The sequence below is a fragment of the Musa acuminata genome, chromosome BXJ2-9 (assembly GCF_036884655.1).
Source record: "Musa acuminata AAA Group cultivar baxijiao chromosome BXJ2-9, Cavendish_Baxijiao_AAA, whole genome shotgun sequence".
NCBI lineage: Eukaryota > Viridiplantae > Streptophyta > Magnoliopsida > Zingiberales > Musaceae > Musa > Musa acuminata.
This window is the reverse complement of record NC_088346.1, coordinates 47,657,501-47,673,226: the sequence shown is the minus strand read 5'-3', so window position 1 is coordinate 47,673,226 and position 15,726 is coordinate 47,657,501. Positions and strand designations below refer to the sequence as shown.

At 37.1% G+C, this 15,726-nt stretch overlaps 3 protein-coding genes across 4 annotated transcripts in view; 2 read left to right on the top strand and 1 right to left on the bottom strand.

Moving 5' to 3' along the window:
- The first annotated feature begins 2,034 nt into the window (after positions 1-2,034).
- On the top strand, positions 2,035-4,817 carry LOC135621872 (uncharacterized). Its single transcript, XM_065123480.1, has 4 exons — positions 2,035-2,909; positions 3,062-3,427; positions 3,622-3,842; positions 4,358-4,817. The coding sequence occupies exons 1-4, from the start codon at positions 2,111-2,113 to the stop codon at positions 4,604-4,606; spliced, it is 1,635 nt and encodes a 544-aa protein (XP_064979552.1). The 5' UTR covers positions 2,035-2,110; the 3' UTR covers positions 4,607-4,817.
- A 3,424-nt stretch (positions 4,818-8,241) lies between these two features.
- LOC135623726 (myb family transcription factor PHL8-like) lies at positions 8,242-9,796 on the top strand. 2 transcript variants are annotated; one of them, XM_065126985.1, is made up of 6 exons: positions 8,246-8,590; positions 8,663-8,739; positions 8,818-8,875; positions 8,954-9,032; positions 9,123-9,177; positions 9,264-9,796. In XM_065126985.1, exons 1-6 carry the CDS (start codon positions 8,506-8,508, stop codon positions 9,687-9,689), a joined length of 780 nt encoding a protein of 259 aa, XP_064983057.1. In that variant the 5' UTR covers positions 8,246-8,505; the 3' UTR covers positions 9,690-9,796. The 2 variants fall into 2 exon arrangements, with proteins under 2 accessions (XP_064983056.1, XP_064983057.1); XM_065126984.1 differs by having other exon boundaries at positions 8,242-8,590; positions 8,954-9,177.
- Positions 9,797-10,095: 299 nt separating this feature from the next.
- LOC135623725 (NAD-capped RNA hydrolase DXO1-like) overlaps positions 10,096-15,726 on the bottom strand; it is a 13,217-nt gene continuing 7,586 nt past the window's right edge. Inside the window, exons 5-13 of the mRNA XM_065126983.1 lie at positions 15,453-15,532; positions 15,314-15,337; positions 14,992-15,116; positions 13,906-14,119; positions 13,740-13,793; positions 13,328-13,374; positions 11,293-11,377; positions 10,535-10,598; positions 10,096-10,424 (exon numbers count right to left, since the gene is read on the bottom strand). Of these exons, the coding sequence (XP_064983055.1) occupies positions 10,321-10,424; positions 10,535-10,598; positions 11,293-11,377; positions 13,328-13,374; positions 13,740-13,793; positions 13,906-14,119; positions 14,992-15,116; positions 15,314-15,337; positions 15,453-15,532 (797 nt within the window). The 3' untranslated portion in view covers positions 10,096-10,320. The remainder of the gene's footprint in view (positions 10,425-10,534; positions 10,599-11,292; positions 11,378-13,327; positions 13,375-13,739; positions 13,794-13,905; positions 14,120-14,991; positions 15,117-15,313; positions 15,338-15,452; positions 15,533-15,726) is intronic.

Here is a 15,726-nt window from a genome sequence, read left to right as displayed (position 1 = left end):
ATGTATATGTCGTGCTATATGGCTAAGGAAGCTCTTGAATGAAGTCAATTATTCATAAGATCAAGCTACATAGATAAATGTTGATAACAAATCGATGATTGCATTGTTCGATAACTTGATCTTTCATGAACAAAACAAGCATATTGATGTTTATTACCATTTTATACAAGATCAAATCAAGGAAGAAAAAGTTTTATTGGACTGCATCAAATTTGATGATCAAGTTGTAGATATTTTCATCGAGCTCCTCAATTCAGAGATATTTTTCAAGACGAAAGCATCACTTGGAATGTGTGATAAAATGAATTAGGTTTAAAAGGGAGAGTTAAGAGAATTAAACTTAAATAAAAGAGAGGATTGAAACCTCTCTCATGATCACGAGTATGGAAAGATTACACTATGATAAAGGTTACCATGAAAGAAGAAGGTTATAAAAATAATAAAGGTTATGAAAATAATAAACTAGTAAATTAGATAGGTTACATAATGTAGCCTTGACAATTGAGTCTTGTTACTCACTCTATAAATAGATGAGCTTTATCATTAAAAAATAAGAAAAAAAAAGTACAGAGACTTGTCTATAAGAAATAAAAAATTTAGTTTCTCTCTTAGTTTCATCCCTCAATTCTTTCACTCTTAACTCTTTCAATCTCATCTTTGCTTTCCCCATCAGTCATCAGTCCTTTACTATCAAGGTGAACAAGATTCAAATCACGAAAACAAATTTCCATGCACATGCATTGACACAAGATTCTACGTTGATGGGAACTCCCTACACAATAGACCATTTTTTCTAGAATCGAATTGTCAAAGGTTTAATATTTTTTTCATTTCTATCAATTCTATCACTGGATATGAACGAGATATCCAACGACAAAAAGAATGAAATAAGAAAAAAGATTGAATTGAATAAAGTAACTAGTGAGTTTTTGTTGATGTAACATGTACTCATATTAATGAGATGAGTGACTTATTATTTCAATAAATCTCAGGTATCATAGTCCATCGTAGAAGAATCTTTTGAGGAATTGACCTAATATGTTTGATCGAGGCATACTATTATAAATCAGACATAAATTTATGATTACTACTTAGTATCAATAATGGTTTGAAAATAATTTAAAGAGCGCAAATTTAGATATTCATACATCGTCGAAGAAAATCTTTTTTTTTTCCCCTTATTTCTACCTACTAGCAGCACTAAAATGACTATCTATATTTTTTAGTCGGTTTTCTTTTTTCAAAGCATAACATAAATATTTTTATAAAAATTATTACATCAAATGATGTACATGACACTCACACGTAAATTCAAACCTAAGACTTCTAACTTACAACAATATATTAATCGGATATCTCAACAAAAATAATAACACAAATATTGACAATCAAAATACATTATTTTATGTTTGGCCGTTTCCAAGATCACATAATTGCTGTTGATGTAGCTGTATCTGTAGCTGTAGCTGTGAATGATACGCTTCTCCTGCTGTATTCTTCTTCAGCATGAGGCTAAGTAAGTTCTCCTTCATTTCAACGAATTAAAGGAAGAATTGGCACCGCCCAACAGCATGGAGGTGGCACCACGTCAGAAAGCTTCTGGATAATGTAGTATACTTTCCATGCCACATGTTTATTAATACATTGTACTTGACCAACGCATTGACTTCCACAGGCATTATCTGGACATGATGGATTCTTGCATGACTTCATCCTCCTCCCCTCATCACCCACACGACGCATAATCCAAGTAACAACTTGTTTGAATAACATAACATTGGATGTGGACAAACGAAGATTCACAGTGATGTCCCACTGGTTCACATCCGCAGGAAATTAAAGGGCCATTGACCCACTAATTATTATTATTATCATCATCATATTTCAGCTACTGAGATATTGTTGTCACAAACTCTTGACATGGATAGAATTTTGTGCTCTGCCACATGATATTTTAGTAAGTCATACCCATTACTGTCGATTATGATATGACCACTTACCCAACTAAATCTTATAGTTGGTGGTGGTGGCAGTGCCTTGCACACCAAAGCTTTGCATTGGGTATCTATCTAATGGTAGATTGAGTTAACTCGCTGTCTTCTTCCCTGAAATGGCTTGCCTCTCAAGGTGTTGGCTCATTGTAGATCATGTGCTCCTCGGTAAAGGATTCGATAGGTGGCGCCGATTGAGCTTCTTTGTCCACCCAGCCTTTGTTGTGCTTTTCCAGCTCTACGTGTTTGCGCAGCTGCTGATCACAAGCTTGTCGAATCCAATCTTTTGCGCCTTCCGTATCGCCCGCAGTGTCATCGTGACAGTGTTCCTATTCGTGAGATGTTTCCTGTTCTACGTTTCCGAGGTGGATGAGATCTCATCTTTCACGACCAATGCTTCTCAGACTCCTGCAAATCCTGATACGTTTCAGTGCATTGTGACACACGATGACTGCGGTGGTCATCTACAAGTCTGCAGCCTGAGACTGTACTCGGAAGGAGGTGAGGATGAAGACGAAGAGCATAAGGAATCGAGTCTTCATGTGGAACACTCGAGTATACTTGGGGAACTCAACTTCGCATCAGCAAGTCACCATCTATTTCCAGGTTTACAAGAGAGAGCGTATGAACTTGCCGATGAAGAGGATGAGGAATCAACCGCAAGTAGCGTGGCATACGATTTATATGATCCAAGACTCTCGTTAGATATCTACGAGTATGGGGATGCAGATCGAATGGATGATCATGGAGGGTTGATGGTGCAAACAGAGGATGATCCAGATATCGACGACTATTCTCAACATGTCTCGGTATTCAGAACAGAAAGCAAATGGGTTGAAATCGATTTGTTCTACGAAAACTACAGAGGAAGGATGAGGTGGTTTGATCAACTCAATGACGAAAGAAGAATTGCAGTAAGTATGTATTCTTTGACTCATAAGTAGTAGAAGATGATTAATTGTCTTCACCAGCATAAATGATGATCTTCCCATACATCTCCAGGATTTTTATGGGAGATGAAATCAGTGTTCTGTGTTGGTTCTTATATGGCAACAAACATACTTGTGCAGGTGTTGTTTTGGGCAAGAAACTGGGGGCTACAAGTTTCCATGACAGAATCGATCCTCTTAACTTTTCCTTCCCTGTAGTTGCTCATAAAAAGCTTGCCAAAAGCATAGAAAGCGATTTCGAGTTGGTGTACGTGGGTCAATCGTGCCTGAGTTGGGAAGCCCTCTGTCATCAGCATAGAAAAGTGAAGGTGATTTCCGATGCGCACAGGGGATGTTTCCATGGCGAAGTAGCAGAGAGGTTTCAGCAGTTTCAGATACTGCTGGAGAGGTTCATCGAGACCGAGAACTGTGAAGGCAAAAGGTTTTGGAATTATGCTCAAACTAAATTTTGTAATGCACAGCTTCTCCAAATTCCGGATGTTTCAGGTAGTATTCAGCTAGGAATGTACTCAGTTCATTCATTCATTCGTTTCTTTGACCCCATCTGCCATAGATAGATTTTCTATTGCTTTCTGCTTCATCAGCAGTAAGTAAAATTTGATGTCATGATCATATAGAAATGGTCATGTTTTATTTATGTCAAGAGGGACTTAAGAGAAGTCTTTGTGTGATTCTGAAAGGTTATGTAGAGGATGTGGGAGAAGGTACGAAAGGAGAAACAATGGAGGGAAGCCAAGTCTCGGAGGCCATTGAGAAAGCCATGAGTTCCTTTTGGCTTTTCCTCAGAAGTGACAATAAAAGGTGTCGGGGAATCTTGAAGAAGCTCAAGTTGAGTGATTGCCAAGTGGAAGACCCAAAGGACTTGCAACTCTTTACCTCCCTATCCAAGGAAGCTCACAAGGTCAGAAGAACTCTGTTAATACTTCTATCTTTATCAGCATCATTTCCACACACACACACACACACAAATCATCTGCCCATCTATGGAAAAGGCTACTCAGTCATCATCTCACATTCTCAATATGTCTTAACCTTGTAGAAGACACTTTAATAAGTTTTTCTATCAGGCTAAGATTCAATGATAAGCTTCAAGTTAGCTATGAGGACAATTATGTTGCCTCATACATATAACAACACCTTGAACACTATCTAGTCATCATGCTAATAAAAGCTTATTGGATATCAAATATTCGAGTATTCCTGTTTGTACTATTTGTAACGATTGAGGATTCCCATTCAAAGTAATTATAAGTTTGAGACATACATCATGCTCTCGTTAATACATGAGTTAAGAGGGATCAATATAAATAACTTTAATTAAAAGGATATATTATGGATATGATTGAATACGATGTTACTCGTTATCAAACAGTCATTCAAAACAATGACACAATTTATTTTTGCTATTTTCTTCAGAAGAACGTGAAGATGAAGGCGTTGGTGAAGAAAAGCCGCAGCACGAAGACTACACCACCTCGTGAAGAAATCCAAGTCGAGAATTTGATTTGCTTGGTCGATATCAATCTGGTGATAAGGGTGCTAAAGATGTCAGTGGTCACATCTGCACAACTCAGGTGGTGTCACGAGAAGCTCAGTAGCATAGAGTTCAAGCAAGGAATTGTTCGGACTCCTAATGCTGGTGGTTTATTATTCCCACACTCGTAACACATTGTAAATTAGTGGGAGCCATAAATGATGCGTGTAAATTTCGGACTTTATAGTAAGATAGATTGTAGATATGAGCAATTAAGTGGCAGATATTATGTGGTGCGGTAATTCTCCAAAAGCTCAAGAAATATGTTAACAAAAATTTACATATTCGGTAAATTTCCTTTTTTTTTTTTTTTGGAACTTTTCTTGAGAGGAGGGCATCTCTTATTTGCTATAATCTTTGAAATTGCCCCTCGTAATGTAATACTTGATTATATTTTGTGAACCGATTTATATGATGAATCGATTCAATCCACTATATTCATAGTGATAGGGAAAGTAACGATGTAAGTATTACATTGTTGATTCATCCAATCGGGGACTATCGCCTAGGCTATAGCATGGGCGGAAGAACCCATGCCTGGCCCCTGTAGCCGTCGACAAGTGCATGATCCTCTGACTCCTACTCATCTCGATCTACAAGAGGATTACACGAGCCAACATTAGGACGTATTAATCCTTGGTAGCGAGACCTATCCTCCTCTATTCGAGTCACCTATCACAAGTGACCTGACACCCTAATTTCGAGAAGGTTCGCATGCCCGGTTACATAGGGCATTAATCCCAAGCAAAGTGGCCAAGTTTTCTTTTTCCCTCTTTCAGGATACCTGACATAGGGGACCATCCATTGCTTATCCCAGATAGGCACTAGCCCAAATAAATAGTACTCCCACGGCCAACCTTCACTAACGTCACCCACAAAGATATGTGCCTACCAACCGTCAACTTCGCTTTATCGATCACTTAGGTATAAAAATCAGTCTCCAAATCCTAAAGGGAGGGAGCATCTTTACCATTTTTCACATTCCAACTAACTTTCTCCTTGAATGGGTTAAGTCGAGAACATCCCCCGATGTTGACCGCTTATGCAAAGACCTCGACAAGATTAAGACATACCTTAGGATGACGCAAAATCCACCTTTGACAAACAAGTAGCACCTCGGGATCATACCGACCGGATTTGCCTCCCTCTCCAACCTCCTCTCATGATCCCTCGTGGGCTCCTTGGATGAGCTTACGCCTTCACGATTGAACCAAGTTGTATCGACTCTACAATCAAGAGCATCAAACCAATAACACAGATTTTAACACCTCTATCAAAATACTATAAGTTTACTAAATAATTATAACCGAGATAAATGAACACAAAACCCGATACAAATCAACTCATATATAAAATTAAATTTTAAATAAATATTCTTATTAGTTTAAGAATAAGAACAACCAAATATGAATATTTATTATGTTCTTAACATATCTATTAATATATTGTAGTGTTTTTTGAATAAACTTGTAGTATATTTAAGACATCTATTAAAAATACTATGGACCTCTATAAAAATATTATAACTAAAAAATTGGATTGGTTAACCATATTGGTTAACCCATACGGTATATACCAATATTACACCAATTATCTTGTTAGGAGTGTTTAAAAATATTATAATAAATAGAAGACACTTTTCAAAAATTAAAAAAATGCCTCCTAAGAGAGAGAAAAAAAAAAGAAGATTTTACCGTGTTTGCTCTTGCATATTTAACATCCATAGTGAAAAAATAAATAAATAGTAAGCGATCAAATAACATCTCTACTAAGATACCACATTGTTTTTTTAAATATAAACTTTTAGTGTTTTTAACACATCTACCAAAATATTATAGATCTATACGATAATATCATATTGACTAATTCATATAATATTATATATTAAGTAGATAAATATTATATCGAATTAAAAATATTTGAAGAGATAAAATAAATAATAGATTAATAAAAATATTTAATCTTATATTAATTGAGAAATAAGAAAATTAAGGACTCATAAGTCCATCAGGTCATGCTTAACTCACCATCCAAAATGAATAATTTTTTATAAATCTACAGGATCGCATCAATGACAGATCAAATATTGACTTATCAAATTGGCGTTAGGTGGGCATCACCTTACTGCGAACCCGCCTCGGGACCCACAACATCAGCCAAGAATCCGCTTTGCTTCTACTGGAATATATCAAAGCCACCGAGCACTTGCAAGTCGAGCAATTAATTAGTAGGAGCAAAAGGACTCGTCTATGCTTCCTCCTCTTTCACGCCTCTTTGCTTCCTCCTCTTTCATTCCTCCTCGCATACACGTATGTGCACGTTTTTGTGATGATTCACAAACAACGTCCAATGGTAAGGCCGACAAGTGAGAATGGACGTGTCTCAGCATCTGTGGCCAATTCGTGGGAGTGTTATGATCCATGCATAATTAATTCTACTTAGAACAGTTTTTGTTGTGTTTTTGGCAAAAAAAAAAAAAAAAAAGTGATAAATAAGACGATTACATCCAATTCAGTTCGCATCACAACCAATCAAAAGCATCTCTCTGTCCCACAATCTGAAAGAAAAATTAGTAAATCAATTAATTGACTCGTTACCCTCATTTTACTGTATATTTATTCCAGAATCTTCATCTAAAAAGAAAAGAAAAAAAAATTCTAGAAGCTTCATCTGAAAAGAAAAATTAGAAGAAGAGTGATTGAAAGACTAATTACATATTACCTCTTATATTTCGATTCTATTAGTATTACGATCTTTGTGTTTAAAATATTTACATTCGAATCCCTATAATTCTGAAAGTAAAATAAATAATCCCTATAATACTGATGAAAAACATAACATGTGACACCACATGTTATATCGGTAAAAAAAGTAATGAACATAATTTCATTTTGGAATATTAAAATTATATTTTTATCTATAAAGTCGTTGAAACAACAGGTATATTGAAATTATCTTTTTGTCTATCACTTTTACGTCAATCCGACACATGGTATCATATGTTATATTTTTTATCAATGCACTTGATAATATTAAGATAAATGAGGTTATTTGTTTCATTTTCAAAACGGTAAAGATCATAATATAATTTTTTTAATATAAGAATTATGATACTAATAAAATCTAAGCACGAGAGCTAGAGATTAAATATTTGCATTTCACTTTAGTGGTGGATTATCCTCTTTTATGTCAAAAAAAAAATTGCTGTCCACATAATAAATAATTCCTGAAATTGTATCAAGAAAAGCATCCATAGTCATCGTTCGGAGGTGTTGTGGGCTACATAATATGCTAACTTGCTTTTCCAAACAGCTGTAGCTTAAAAGGACAGATTCCTATAAGGATGCCTTCTTTCCCACTTTGTTTTTGATGTTAGGTTGGACTGCTTAATATTGTGGTTTCATCTTATATATATATATAATAATAATAATAATAATAATAATAACAATCCTCTTTCTTGCTTTATGTTATAGTTGTCTATCACATACGACAAAGGGGAGGCAAAGAAATATGCTGTGCGAGAAAAGTGGCTCACTCATTGCTCTCTCCACGGGTGGGCCTCTCTCTCATGGAGAGAATCCAGCAAAGTGGAAATAGATGTGGAATAACATCAAGAAAAAACGTCCCTTTCTTTATTTTCTATCCTTTTGAGACACAAAATCGAGCTGTTTTACCCCTTTTTTTTCCTATCCTCTCTCTCTCTCTCTTACCTTCTTCTTTTTCTGTTCACTGCGTTACGATTCCTTTGCCTTTACAGTCAAAGAAGGTTTCAAAAGGAGAAAGAAGAAACGATAGATGTCATGGCATGGAGATCAAAAGCAAAGATGAGCCACAGCTCACGCACATATTCTTCGCACCTGACCCCAATGTGCATCCACATTCGAAGACAAAGTGAAAGCCCACCCAAATCGAGATGGCATCTTTGACGATGATAATTAGATGCCCAAGACGGGCACCAACCCGGTGATTTCCCAGATGCAGTTCCAGTTCCCCTCCGATTCAATCATCATCCCTCTTGCCACCGTCCCCCATGGATTCCAAGCCGCGACTGAAATGGACTTCTCAGCTTCATCAACTCTTCGTCGACGCCGTCTCTCAGCTCGGCGGAGTCGATAGTAAGCTCTTATCCTCTTGCCCACTCGATCGTCATGCCATCTCATGCGACTCTCTTCTTTCTGCGATCGCAGAAGCTACACCCAAGTACGTGATGCGTGTAATGGGAGTTCCTGGACTTACTCTGCACCACCTGAAGAGCCATCTGCAGGTCTTGACGTGATTCGATGCATCCTTATCTCGATCTATGTTATGAAACAAAGCAGCTTCACCGTATCTCTTGTTGCAGAAATATAGACTAGCGAAGAATCGAGAATCGAGCATTCTCCGCGGAAACAGGCGACGAGGTTGGGTATCTTGCTACTGTACATGGGTCTTTCGATTTCTTAGACATGGGCATGGATTACGGTGAAGGTTTGTAGCAGATGCCAAGGTCACGCACCAGTGGACATCGGAGGACGCAACCACCCAGGACGAGGCGAACGAAGCACCACCGCAGTGCGAGTACGCGGGGATCACCAACCGTCCTTATCTTGATTCATCAGCTTGCAGCGTTGACTCTGCTCACCAAAATGTTCTCTGTGTTGGCTACAGAACCACGTTAAAGATGCAGATGGAGGTCCAGAGAAAGCTGCAGGAACAGATCGAGGCAAGTGCTTTGGGCGATACCCGTAGCCATGGGTTCCAGCTAAATTGGGTCTAATCGATGCATCTCCTCCTCTCTCTCTCCTTTAGGTGCAGAGACACTTGCAGCTCCGGATCGAAGCCCAGGGGAAGTACTTGCAGTCGGTGTTGAAGAAAGCCCAGGAAGCACTTGCTGGATACAGCTCGAGTGCCATCGGAATCGAAGCTGTCAGGACCGAGCTCTCGGAGTTAGTCTCGGCTATGGACACGGAATGCCTGAGCTCTTCCATCTCCCCTGGTGATAGCTCCGCGGAGAGTTGCTTGACTTGTGGTGATGTGATGGAGACAAAAGAAGGGAACTCGTTAAAGCAAGACGACAGCTCGTCTGCACTCCATCGGAGCCAGGAATCCGATGAGTTCAGTCAGAAGACGACGAAGAGAATGCAGAACGATGTGCACGACGATCTTTGCAGAGCCAAGAGAAGCTGCCGACGGAGTAGCTTTACCATACAAGAAGAGCTTGACCTGAACATATAGAAATCGCATGATGTGTAATAAGCTTTACTCTCTAGTATGCTATCTGATAGCTATGTTTCGAACACATCTATTTTCGCTCTGAGGAATGAAAACTAAGAAACTCTCAACTGCCAAAGGGTCAAAAACTAACAAAACTTGAGGGAGTTCAAAATCTTCTCTCTACTGTAGGGTCAATAACTTTGATGAGCCTTTCTACCTTAAGAACTATAAAGATCCTTTTGCTCTGATCATGCACTTCCAACGTACATGATAATAATTCAATCAAGTAGAATTTTTAAGCCAACTTAAGCATCTAAAACAGCCGGACCACCCGATTATATTCAATCTAGTTTGAAACATCTAAGGTCTTTCATCCACTTCATGGCATGTGTTATGCTACTTCGTGATTCAACTAGTGGAAATGGTATGATGGAAAATTTGTTCCATGAGTACTACTCAGATTTGCTCAGCATGTTCAGCGACGACATCAGACTTGATGGTCAATAAGACCTCCACAGTTGAGCCACCCGATTACATTTAATCAAGTAGTTCAAAACATCTAAGGTCCTTCATCCACTTCATGGTGAATGTTATGCTACTTCGTAATTCAGTTGGTGCTAATGGTACGATGAAAAAATTTGTTTGACGCTACTCAGAGTTGCTCAGCATGTTCAGCGATGATGTCAGGGCAAGACTCCGCTCGAAGAAGTTCCAAGCGATGGAAAGGTGGCACAAACTGCAACACATAGTCTTCATCTGGATACAAAAGTTGATTAATGTTCAGTTATGCCTCATGTAATGAGAAGAAAACACAGGTTTTGAACATAAAAAATGGACTAATTCAATTTATTAGATAAAACACTGACTTTCTTTGACGGTTCCATAGAGCCAACATAGAACTTCATCGGCAAAAGCAAGGCATACCCCCCCCTGCACAACCAACAAAAAGTAGAAAAACACATCATTAGTTCCAAAAAACCTCAACAAAGGATGCTACTTCAGTCTTCTCACAGTCCAGCTGATAATTCAACCAAGTCACTAGTTAAAAAACCCAAAAATTTCGGCGACACTTGGGTAAGTCAGGCAACATGGAAAGTGAAGAGAGAATGGAATGAGACCTCATTTTCCTATTACAAAGACAACCGATTACTCTTAGAATCCAGAACTTATTTTCCACCTCCCTATGGAGTCAGGTGTGATTCTTAGTTTGGCATATCTCCTATTTCATGCTTCTTTTCAGAACAATAACATAAGATATCAATAATATAAGCATTTACACAAAATCATATGAATAATAACAAGCATAACTTTATGTTGAATATGGTAATTGCTCATCTAGTTTAAAATGCTTATAAATAAGATACAATTCAGACATTAATCTTGCACCAAGACTTGACAGCTGCTCAATCTCTCATGTATTGGTAAAATAAACTCTAAAAGATGTTCAAACAAGACAACAAATAGAAAATTCTTTAACCAATATTGACCGAAACCAACAAGCTATGGCCAAAACCACCAAGCTATTGAAACAGAAAAGGTAAGATTGGCAGGCAAAAACAAGAATAACCAGTAACAATGAGGGTAAAGACAAGGATAAAAAACAACAAAGAACTTCTGAATTAACCTGCCAATAGTTTTTCATCTTCACCCTTTGAGTAATATCCTTGGTTCTTAGCCTCTCAGTTCGGACTAGTATGCCTGCATCATCCCTATGGCAATTACCAGGTCTTAGAACACTAATCAGCTGAAAATTGCTTTGAATAAATTTTCAATAAAATGAAAAGTTCCTGTTCTTTTGATTATTAAAGAAGCAGTACATGACAATATGCATAAAATCATTCCTTTTACTGATGCTTTCAGTATAATGTTGTGCCAAAGAAAGCATTTGTTGGTACAGGGTTATAGAGCTTTGTTTAAACATCATAATGATCCCAATCAAATCAATTGGATGCCAATAACAGATGGCAGTGACTGGTACGGTTAATGTAGAGGGGAAGAGAGAGAGAAGGGAGGAGGTGGAGGAAGAGGAAGCAAAGGTGTAAGAAAAGGCAAAGGGGCAGAAGAGGAGGCAAAGGAGGAGGTAAAGAAGGTGAAGAAAGGGACTAAAGATGAGGTGGAACAGAAGGCAAAAATGGAGGTAGAGGTGGAGGAGATCTACTGGTCGGAGGAGAAAGCAGCAGTTTGTCAAAGACTAGACAATAGCAACGGCAGTACAGATGAGAAAGAGGCCATGATGGAGGAGGATAGAGAGAGAAAGAGCACGTGAGGGAATCACTACTAATGCATGAAAAAGAGAGAGAGAGAGCATGGACAACAAAATAAAAAAATGGTTGTCAATAGACTCAATACAACAGTTAAAAGATTCACAAGTACATTTAGTTAGAAAATTTACTTGTCCACCCATCTTTACTGCATCTTCAGTTTTTCTCTAGGGAATGCTAAAATGACATGTATATATGCATAATCCTAGTTAGTCTAAAGTCTTTAGTTTCTATTATCACCATAAACAAACAAATAGTAATGTTAGTTTTGTCAAACTACAAACTTATGCTACTACATTGCTAAGACCTATAATGCAACAACCCTAAGATGTTAGTTTTTGTTCGTCCTTTAATGAAGAATAAAAAGAATGTAACATCTAAAGTATACGTAGATCTTGGTAATATAAAAATATGGTCAGAACAGCCACATTTCTTGAGCCACTGTATTCTCCTAAACAATGAACGAGTCATTCTATCCTAGCCAAGCCAATGATAGCTTTCTTAGTTCATGGCCATATACAATGGTTGAAGGAGTAAATTGTAAAGACTTACTGAATCTTTCTTAAGATTTTCATCATGTGTTCCATGTTGATAAAGGTGTACTGATGACAAAACCATTGCAGATGTATATTACAATGAAGAATGATAGAAGGGTCAATATTTGACATGTTTCTTCTACAAAGAAGAAACCAAAGATCATGTGCCCACAATGACATTTGTCATGCATAGTCCTCCAAGGTAAAGTCAGATTTACAATGTTCCCTTTAGGGGAATTTTTCACATTTGTCCCAAATGGTCTGGCCAATTTGCACTCCATGGTATGGTTAGGCAACGTGCTTCTATGTTTTAATTTGTTTGATGGCCTGGCCTAAAGCCTAAGCCAACTGCCTACTGTTTATTTAGACAGAATAGCGCTAGTTGAAGTATCAATTGCAAAAGACAAGACATAAATATCAAGGTGGGTCATGCCTGTGCGCAAAAGCCTAACCACCCCACCCCACTTAACCTGTGAACCCAACACCTCACTTGCACATCCAAGCACAATGAACTGACTTAGTGCAGTTCAATGCAACTTAAACTCACCCATCCACTTAACCATCCATGGACCACCATGGGTCTGGTACCCGTAATTGGGTTTTTTGTACATAATAGCAGCAAAAAGTTATGATTGCCTATATTATGCTTAAAAAGATCTTTATCACTATTTATTTAATTATTTTAAACTCGCTCCCAAAAAATTCACTAGCTGGGTAAGACTGAAATCTTATATCACACAAAAAGTTATTATGCTATGGTTCTGGGGTTAGTGTGAAAATTTTCTGACAGAATTTAATAGCTGAATACAGAAAAAAAATTGATACTCTGGAAAGACCAATAAACATGTAAAAGACCACATACCTGAATCCAATAACAATATATGGGACACCAGCAAGGAATGACTGTATCTGCAACAACAAACATTAAATGAAAACTCCATGCCCTCTGAAATTTATATTTGATGTAACTGCATGAAGATGTGTGCACCACCTCCCATATGTCATATGGGCAACCTAGTTAACTAGGTCTATTAAGCCACATATGATGAGTTGAAGAAAGACATATCTTGGTGCCAAGGAATACATGTAAATACCAAGAATTTCTACCTAATATGTTGTATATCAATGTTCCATATTTGCCAAGTTCTTATTTAGACAATTAATAAATTTAGCAACCATGGCTCAGCAAGCTGTAAGTCATCAATTGTTTACTTTTAAGCAACTTCTAACCAGGATGACAAGTTGTAAGTCATAAAAAAGGATAGAAAATTTACCCAAAACTTCAGCAACTTCTCTCTCTCATATCTCTCCTCTGTACGATAATCCAACTGTAATTGATAATGGTCAAAGGAAGGATGACAAGTAAATAAGTAAACAAAATAAAAATACAATTAACAGATATAGCTGAAATGCAAAAAAGATAATGCTGTAAGAAAGAACCTCGCGGCTTGTCTTCAATTCCACATAGAACCTTCTTCCATCATCAGTAGAATCACAGCAGTCCATCTCAGCACCCATAATTATTCTATGTGCACCCAATTTAGTCTTTATCACGGAGCAGAACTCTACATTTGCATCAATACCTTTACCATCTATATCTGTTTCGGTGGAATTTTCGGTGGCAAGGTTCTCAAACGCATAGCCCCAATAGCATCTGCCAAGAAAGAACACACATGTAGCAAGCTTTTTATGTCAAGGTCATTTACAAAATCAGTAAGTCAAATGAACAAGCATGTTGCACTATGTATCATAACTGAAGCCAAAGATGACATAAGCCAAACCACTAAATATTGGAAGTGCTTCTATGGGTAAGTAATAACTTCAACATTATCTGAAATCCCACCTGGTTGTGGTCTATCATGGAGTGTCAGAATCCCCAGCACTCAATTACCTAACATCCTCATCAAATCCACAAACATCATACGAACACATGGGTTTTCTCGCAAGTGATAGCCATGGCTCTTGAATGAATGAATACTTTTCTTTTAAAAAAACTTACATATGGTTATCAATAAACCTTTATTTATGTAAGTTTACCTTTACTTCACATTTAGTTCATATCCACTGATTAATAAAATATATCATATAGTTGCATCAAGTTTAAATACATATAAATTAAAATAGTGGAACTAAAATAATTAATAAATAAATACATAAACTAGTTAAAAGTTATTACAGACCATAACTTAAAAACTAATTATCCTTATATTTCAACAAATTGGTTAAATGTTTTGAATTTCAATTGCAGTTCAGATGACAGACCAAACATCTCTAGAAGACTTATGAGTACAGGCCAAATGGTAAAAATAGATAGCTTGCTGGATCAATATATACCCTTTTAAAACAAAGCAGATCAAGTATATAATGTTTGAACTTTGAAGTAACTTATGTTCTAATTAACTAAAGGAGCATCAAACAAATTGAACTAAAAATGAAATATTAAAACCTGCATAAGATGTGGAATACGCCACACTAGAAAAAGATAAAGATGGATAAAAAGCCTGGCACTGCACAAGAATGGATTACCTCCTAGAATCTAGTTGGCTTTGTGGCCTTTCTGGAAGCTTATGCACATCAAGATACACAACCCCACGTCTTTTGTGCACACCCATTTTCCATGGCTCATTTCTTATATATGCTGTAGCAAGAATCTGACAATACAATAGCAAAAGATTTTTACTCCCCCAATCTAGATCCAAACACAAGAACTTGAAGACAGTAACATAACTTCATGAAGCAGATAAAATTATAGTATATAAGCTAAATTTGCAATCAAGTAAAAAATCCCAAAAGAGCTATCTAGCCATATGGTACATAAACTCAAAATTCATACAGGCCTTGAACATACCTTGTTGAGATTGTTACGAAAAGTCTGTCAAACAAGAAAGAAAGAGATGAATATAACAGTTGCAAATGCAAAAACTTGATTCAACCAAGAAGTGTGTTGTGATGCAAAGAGCTAAAGGGAAAATAAGTATGGTACTTACAACAAAATGTATATTTTGAAGAGGTATGTTTTTGTTTCTTATGCAAGCAAGGAGATCACCAAAGCCTTGAGAGCCCAAGTCTGACAAGACCAAAACAGCATAGTCAAGCTTAAAACAAAAAAGAACAAAGCATTATCTTTATGTTAAACACAGTACTGTATATGCTGACAAGCAACATACACTGTACTAGCATGATTAGCTTTTTTGCGATAGGTTGAAGCTGAATAATGTTGATAGGAGTCTTCCCTCACACTGTCCTTCTAACCAGACTAAA